This window comes from Cariama cristata, unplaced genomic scaffold, assembly GCF_000690535.1.
Source record: "Cariama cristata isolate BGI_N322 unplaced genomic scaffold, ASM69053v1 scaffold25283, whole genome shotgun sequence".
NCBI classification, from domain to species: Eukaryota; Metazoa; Chordata; class Aves; order Cariamiformes; family Cariamidae; genus Cariama; species Cariama cristata.
Genome location: NW_009608177.1, coordinates 21,588 through 29,257, shown reverse-complemented (window position 1 = coordinate 29,257; position 7,670 = coordinate 21,588). Strand labels below are relative to the sequence as shown.

Sequence of the window (7,670 nt, the reverse complement as noted above, 5' to 3'; positions counted from 1 at the left end):
GCTGTGCCGATTACAATAAATCCTCCCAGGGAGGCCTGCTGCTTTCACCGCTGCTGCTGCCTCCTCCTCGTCCTCCCTGGAGGGAAACCGGTTCACTTGCTGCCAGGGATAGGCAAGGGACAGGTTTTAAGCAGCCAGCAGCTCCGAGCACAGCTCTTCCACTGCCCCCAGCTCTCCCACCAGCTCCCCCCCTCAACGAGGCCCTTTAATTTCCAGAGCCGGACACTCCTCGGTCCCTTCCTGGGGACTCGCCCCCAGCAAGGCGAAGCGGAGCAGAGCCCCAGCACGGCTCAGGCAAACTGCGGCTCGCTGTTCATCTGCGAGCAGCACGAGCGAATCCCTCTCGGTTATCTCCGGGCTTTGTAGAGAAGACATCAAACACCTGCTTTTAAGTTTGAAGGGGCAACACAGGAACACACGCATGACTCTGCACACAAAACCTTTGCCTGTTCTTCCTCAAATACACCCCGTGCAGCGCACACTTGGTGTTTTGGGACGAGAGGGTTTACCCCAGCGCGATTGCGGGGAGCGTTATCGTGCGGGATCTGTTTTGCAGAGGAAGTATTACACAGGGCGGGAGGCTCCCACACCCCCGCGTTTCACGGCTCTTTCCTGAACGGGTGACACATCCCACACCGTCTACTACAGCTTTCGGTTCAGTCAGACAGAGGCTCTCGCCCTCTTTGATGTCCAACGCTTTCTAGCCAACACAACGCAACTCCTACCCGAGAGAAGCACCTACCGGTACCGCTGGGGTTAACAACTTTCAGCCTCGCTACACCCAACTGCGCTTTCTCCCCTACAAGTTAAATAACCTGCAGCTATTTCCGATGCCTGAGCAAAGTAGTAACATTCAAAGCGGGAGTACGGCAAAGCACTGGGTTCACGGTGGCAGGACGGCACTTCGGCATCCCCGCGGAGGATGCTGCTGGCCTCCAAGCTTGCAGAGAGGCATCTGCAGAGGCCGCGGCTCCTGGCACACACCGCCACGCCGGGCATCACCGCGTGAGATGACTCTCTGCAAGCCTTGTCCGTGCGTACGCTACGGCAAAGGTGCTGGGATAAAAGCCTACAAGAAGATATCCGAGAGACAGGCAGGCGACATTCACGGATGCTTCGTGGTGCATCTTGAAGCGATTTAAGTGCTTAGCGTTAAATCCTGTCCAGGCTGAATGCGAAAACGGCTGGGCAGAGAGCAGCAGGAGGAGAGGCGTGCATTTATGAGGGGCTGCAGCACAAATGGTTTCGCTCCCTGCTATTAAAAGCAGCACTGCGAACGGCATTTGTCAATCCCTAAAGGTCTTTGCTCCACCACTGCAGGACAACAAAAGAGAAAAACCACAGGCCACTATCCTGTGGCTTGTAGGATCAAGTCTTTGGTCCTTTAAAAGAGGTGCAGAGCCAAAGCGTTTGTCCTCTCTACAACCGTGCCCTTTCCCTCTCCTCTGGGGAGGCGAAGGGAGCCGCGGCTCGGAGCTCAGCCGTCAGCTGCAGCGTCATATTCCGGGTCATCCAAAGATTGGCAGAGTCCAGGAGACGGGCAAGTCGGGCCCACGTGTTTCTACCGTCAGGAAAGAGGCCTTTAAGCGCAAAGCCATCTCTATCCCATGAAAAGCAGCGGTAGGGTATTTTACTTTGCGGGTTCCCTCCGAGGAGGAGCCGCTAGGAAAGGACACTGTCCTACGCTAACAGGAACCGGAGCGGAGGAGCAGGAGAGACACTACGTCCGCAGCAGAGCAGCCAGACTGGCTCAGAGAGCACAGATGCTGTTTGTTTTCAGCCCAATTACCTTGCTGCACATATTGTCTTTACTGCAGTTCTTGTTATCCTTGTCTGTTGCTTCCTCCTCCACCTTTACAAGGGAAAAAAATAAAAAGGGTATAAATAAGAAAGCAGAGCTGGGGGGGGGGACACGGGAGGAGACTGAACAGCTGGAGTTGGAACAGCTGGGAGAGCATCGGGATGGGATCCAGGGTGCTCCACAGATGTCAGACACGGGGAGCTACGGAGAAGCTGGGATTTGGAGAATAAAGCCAGGCAACCCTGTCAGGCAGCTCCTACTTCATGAACCGAGAGCCACAAAGACTTTGTTCCTAGGAGGGACAGAGATGTCCCTCCCCCAGCTGGGACACAAACCCCAGAGCCAAGTTCCTCGGCTCTGCACGTGGTGCACAGGCAGCGTTTGGTGCTTTAGGAAGCCGAACCCTGTAATCACACGCTATCGAGCCTCTCGGCCTCCCTCCTGCAAGGCTCAGGGCCAGGACAAAGTGGGTCTGGGTGCCAGAGGGGGATCCTGACCACTGCTCCTGCAATCGTCCACCGGGTAACGGGCTGATCGTGAACTCTGGAGCACAGCCCAGCACCAGGAGGTCTCCTCGCCCATGTCTGCCTGCAGGTCTCTGGTCACTCGAGGGAGATTCAGCTTCCACCTCTCAAGCTAAGGAAAGGCAAAAAATCCCATTTTCTTATTTCCTAGAAAACTCTTCCAGGTCTATGCTCCTCCATCCCGCTGTTAACATCCTCCGGTGAGCACGGCTGCCGCGGTCCAGACCCTGCGCTCTCCACGTGTCTCCAGCACGCCTCCCACCCCGGCACGGTGCCAACCCTGGATCCCAGCCGTGTCGAGGACAAGCACCAACTCCCCTGCCCTGGGTCGATGCTCAGCACGCAAGAAGCTTCCAGGTAAGGAAAGAAGGAGGCATCGTTCCCATTTAGGAGCCTCCACCACCAGGCAGGGCAGATCTTCCTAGGTCCCCGTTTCAAGACTTGTCGCGTTTAAGCCCTGGTTTAGGCACCCAAATCCATCAGCTGGCAGAGAGAAGCCATGAGTGGGAAGAGGAGGGCTGATGCCAACAGCATTGATCAGATCACGAGCAACAAGAGAGGGCCCAACCTCCGACAGTTGCTTATCCCAGTCCCCGCAAGGGAGAGCAACGTCTCTGGGACAGCAGAGACACGGGATGGTGATTCAGTAGCCACACACAGGGCAAACCGGGGCCAGAGCACCCCGGAGCCGGCTGAGCAAGCTGACCGCACGTGGCTTTTCTGGCTGCTCTCTACCTCTTTCCCGCAAGCGAAGCTGATGGGAGCAGTCCCTGGGGACGACAGATGTGGGGCAACCCCAAGGAGGAGCAGCAGATGGATGCAAGGTGATAAAACATCTCCCTCACGTGGGAGGAGAGGACAGAGGAAGCGCAGCAGCAGGGATGAAGAAGGCGGGGTGGGCTTGTTCGCGTGCATCTCCCCATCTGGGGCTCAGAGCCAGGTCTAAGCGCGGCTTCAACAGGAGAAAGCTGAGCAGGCATCTCAGGCTGGGATTCAGGGAAAAAAAAAACAAAAACAAAACCACCACAAAACCCCGCAAACCCAAAACCTCTCTGTATTTCTCAGCAGCTTTTCGCTGGAGGCTCTCACAACCCTTTCTGAATAATTCAGCAACCTGCATAATCTCTCCGGAGGATGGACGTTTTGCCATCTGTATTCGACAGCAGATGCCGGGGAGCGACCGACTGCAGTCGCACGGCCTGGGAACTGGTTATCCTGGTCAGTCACACCTGCACAAGGCTTTCCCAGCACCAGGAGCTCCTTGCTCCAGCTGCAACATGAAACACCCTCCACCTACAGAGCCCAGGCCTTTGAGAGCCAGCCAGTCTAGCCCCACACTCCCCAGAGACCCAGTATCACTGCTCTCAGGTCCGATTACTCCCTGTATAAGCTGCTGTTAAGGACCAGGCAGAAACACTTGCCACTACCTGTAAAAGGTGAAGCCATTTCCCTGCAGTTTCGGGTTCTTACCTCCTTCCTCCACTTGAGCTCGCAGAAAACCCGTTCGAAGCACTCGTGCATGTAGTTGAACTGCAAAGAGAAAGCAGGCATCTCTCAGAGCAGCGAGCATCCCCAGCCAGCCCTGGCTGCCAGCCGGAGGGAGGTTGGCACCGGTTGCTGGCCCAGGGCTCGCCGTGCTCTGGGCTCCTCCTGGTGGCCACCGGCCCCTGCATCACCTCCCGCCCCAAAAGCTGGAGCACAGGGTGCTCCTCCAGCTTCCAGAGGGAAAACGAGCAGGCTCCGGGCTTTTTCTTAGCAAATCCACAAAGAAGGGGGGTACTTACATAGGGGGTGAAGATTTTAACCCATCGGGGTTTCTTCTCTCCCCGTGCGTATTCAAAACAAAACGCCATTCCCTCTTCGTCCGTGTCCCACCGCTGCATTTCGTCCCATTCGAATGCTATTACCTGGTTCTGAAGGAAGACGAAACCCAGGTGAGGCCAGAGCCCAGCAGGCTCCCTGGAAGCCGGGGTTTAAGGCAGATCAGGTGGCAAAAGCGAAGCCACACAAAGGGGGAACGCTGAGGCCTCGGGCAGCCTTGCTGCAGAGACAGGTATGAGCTGAGGAGGCGGCAGTGGAGACGCACACTAACCCCTAACCCGTGCGCTCCCAGCCACTGCCAAAATCCCTCGGGAGCCCCCTCGGGAGCAGCCCTGAGCCCCAGAGCTTCGGGGATACGGTGCTGGTGCAAAGCGGAGGCAGAGGCCAGGGGCTGAGCCCAGCTCCCCAGGACCTGACAGCAGAACCCCCTTACCTCCAGCTGGCCCTCCTCTGTGCAGGCGTGGAGTTTAAAGTGCTTAATGCTGATGGCTGTGATGACATGTCCCTTCCGCCGAGAGTCACAGGAGCAATGGGGGAAGATGATCTCGTTGTAACCCTCGCACGTCCGTAACATGTTTAAATACTGCGGAGAGAAAGCTGCAGGCGTTAGCTCACTGGGATGAAGGGAAGGTGACCCCTGCATCCCCCTGCTTCTCACACCGCCTCCACCTCTCACACGCCCTGGTGAGAATGTGCCCCCCTTGGAAATCCCTGGCTTCACCCCAGCCCAGGGAGGGCTGGATCCCCTCCAAAGGAAACCAGAACCCCACAGGCAGCAGGGCTATGCTAGGGGAAGGAAGGAGACCCCTCCGGTTGCGAAACGCCCCTCCCCAGAACGTGGATCCATCCAGGCACACACGAGCACAGAGCTCCTCATGGCCTCGAGCGTCAAAAGCCCTTTCCAGGAGAGCTGGTGCAGCCGGAGTCGCCGATCAGCGCAACCGTGCTCTCCCGGGAACGGCATGGATCTGTGCAAAGCGCTAAAGCGGCCCGGGGACCGAAAGCATCGCTCTTGCAAGAGCCAACCTCCGCATCGTTACAGGCTGAAAATGAGACCAGAAAAAGAGGCTGTCAGGCAGGTGTGGGGTCCGGGTTTCTCAGAGACCTCTGATGCAAGTGCTGCAGCTCGCGAAAAGGTCCAGAGAGGCACTCTGGCTATTTCTCTCTTTGCCCAGACGAAGCAGCACTCCGAAGACACTGGAGAAGCGCTGGGAGCCCGGAGTCACAGCTCGGGATGTGGCAGAAGCCAGGAGCTTCTCCAGGGGCCGGTGCTCCAGAGCCCTGCAACCTCTTGTTGCAGGAGAAAGGTTTACGCAGGGCAGAACTACAACAAAGTCCAAAGTGACTTTTTAACCAAGGAACAAGTCACATCCCGATCGGAGGAAAGGGCCAGATTTTCAAGTGTTGTGCTCCAGGCAGGACCCTTAATAACAGGAGGGGAGGTACAGGATGAAGTACTTTGACTTCATAGGCTCTTTGGGACACACATGTCGTCTTCTTGACCTCCTGCTAGACCAGGGCCCTACTGCATCTGGTGTGTCTGTGCGTGTGTACACATATATATATGTGTGTGTGTGTACGTATAGGTATGCTGGGATATGCTTTCCAAAAATTCAGATCTTTCTTTGGTCATTAGAGAGCCAGCAAGATGAGCAGAAACAAAAGAGCCATGAGACAACCCACAGGAGGAACTGTCTATCTACTGATCCTTATCATTAGTTAATAATTAACCTCCTTGGCTTAGCGTTTTGGGTGAGCCTTCCAGGGTCGCCCCCCAAGGCAGTCCCGCAGCAGGGACCCCTGAGAACCACCGCAGCCAAAGGGGCTCGGAGGAGAGACCCAACCCAGCCCAGCCAAGTGGGAGAAGAGGATCCCAAGGCCACAGCTTGTTGGGAGCAATCAAGATGCCCACAAGAACGCAGTGAGGTGCAGGGAGTCAGGGAAAGGGCAGCCTGCCTTCATTCAGTACCGGCAGCCCCGAGCAACCCAGGAAGTTATTTACAAGTCAGGTTCTTCTGCCGTTTGATCTTCAAGCCAAGCGTGCGTCTGGCAGATGAGCTCAGGGCATCCCCTTTGCTCCCCACGCCCCAGCCAGGCCGGCTCATCGAGTCATACCGAGCCCCCAAGCATTTGCTGGGCAGCGTGATAAGAGGCAGAAGAATCCCTGACCAGACGGAGAGCTCTGACATAGGATTTGCAGTCCGGGAAGATTTCTGCTGGAAGGGGAAAAAAAAACCAAACCCAAACCCAAGGCATCGAGGGGGCAGCAACTTGCACTACGAGTGGGCCAGGACCCACCCCTCCCTTGGCTAGCCCAGCACCACCATCTCAGAAGCCGTCTGAAGCAGAAAGAGACCTTTGCCTCTCAATTACTAGAAGAGCCATCCCCAAAGGGCTGCGGGTGAAGGATCACTACGCCACATGTTCAGCACCTCACCTTTCAACACGGGCAATAACCCACAAGGTTTTATCGCTGCCTTGTTTGGAGCCGAGTCAACGGGTGATCTTGCCAAGGACAAGCCGCTGTTCAAACGTGCCAGGCACGAGGGGTGGTTTCGGTTCGTGCAGCGGCCGACCCTCGGGCACGTCCCAGCCCCACGTCTGGCACTCCTGTGTGTCTGCACGCCCTGCCAACCCCTCCGGCACTGAGCCCACACCCCCACAGCTCTCCAATGTTATTGCTTTCCAAGAAAGATGTGTTTTTCAAGGCTGGGTGCACAGAATGGTTTGGGTTGGAAGGGACCTTTGAAGATCACCTCGTCCAACCCCCCTGCCCTGGGCAGGGACACCTTCCACCAGACCAGGTTGCTCACAGCCCCGTCCAACCTGACTCTGAACACTTCCAGGGATGGGGCAGCCACAGCTTCTCCGGACAACCTGTGCCACTGCCTCCTTTCCAGACACAGCATGGCAAACAGGACAGGTAGGATAACTCACCATGACCATCTTCCTCTGCTCACACAGCTTCTGTAACTGGTAGGACTTCTCCTCTGCTTTGATGTAGCCTTTCTTGACATCATCAACAGCCTAAAGAGAAAAAGAGAAAGGAAACCCAGGAAGTCAGACTAGAGGACTCTTCACTGAGTCACAACACTTTGCTTTCCCTGGCTGGCCCTGAGGCTGCTTTGAACAGGCACCCAAACTCACGGCCCCAGAAGGTGACTGGTGTCCCCAGACAGGCAGAGGGACAGAGAGGCTCGGGGAGCATCCAGATGCTTAAGCATCTAGGGGGACTTTGGAAGAACATCCCCTGGCAAAAGAGGATGGATTTGGAAATACTGGTACCTGGAATCCTGCTTCTGCCTTCAGGCACAGGCAAGAGAGGCTCGTACAACCCTTCCACTCCAGATACACAGGCAGAGGTGCCTCCAGGACAGCGGTGCTGGCTTTTACCCACTGTGCTGCTGGAGTGGTGGCATGAAAAAAACGTATTTTTCCTTCAGGACCGAGCAGGTACACAGCCCCTTCCTTTCGCTCCTCAGCTGCACACCTCAGCAAGGAGTCCTGCCCCTGTCATAAAGCGG

At 56.4% G+C, this 7,670-nt stretch overlaps 1 protein-coding gene across 1 annotated transcript in view; it reads right to left on the bottom strand.

Annotated features, from left to right (window-relative positions):
* Window positions 1–1,789: 1,789 nt before the first annotated feature.
* Window positions 1,790–7,670, bottom strand: part of SNX27 (sorting nexin family member 27) — a gene marked incomplete at both ends in the record, with an annotated part of 15,443 nt that continues 9,562 nt past the window's right edge. Inside the window, 5 exons of the mRNA XM_009697038.1 lie at window positions 1,790–1,852; window positions 3,796–3,855; window positions 4,110–4,238; window positions 4,580–4,729; window positions 7,084–7,173. Of these exons, the coding sequence (XP_009695340.1) occupies window positions 1,790–1,852; window positions 3,796–3,855; window positions 4,110–4,238; window positions 4,580–4,729; window positions 7,084–7,173 (492 nt within the window). The remainder of the gene's footprint in view (window positions 1,853–3,795; window positions 3,856–4,109; window positions 4,239–4,579; window positions 4,730–7,083; window positions 7,174–7,670) is intronic.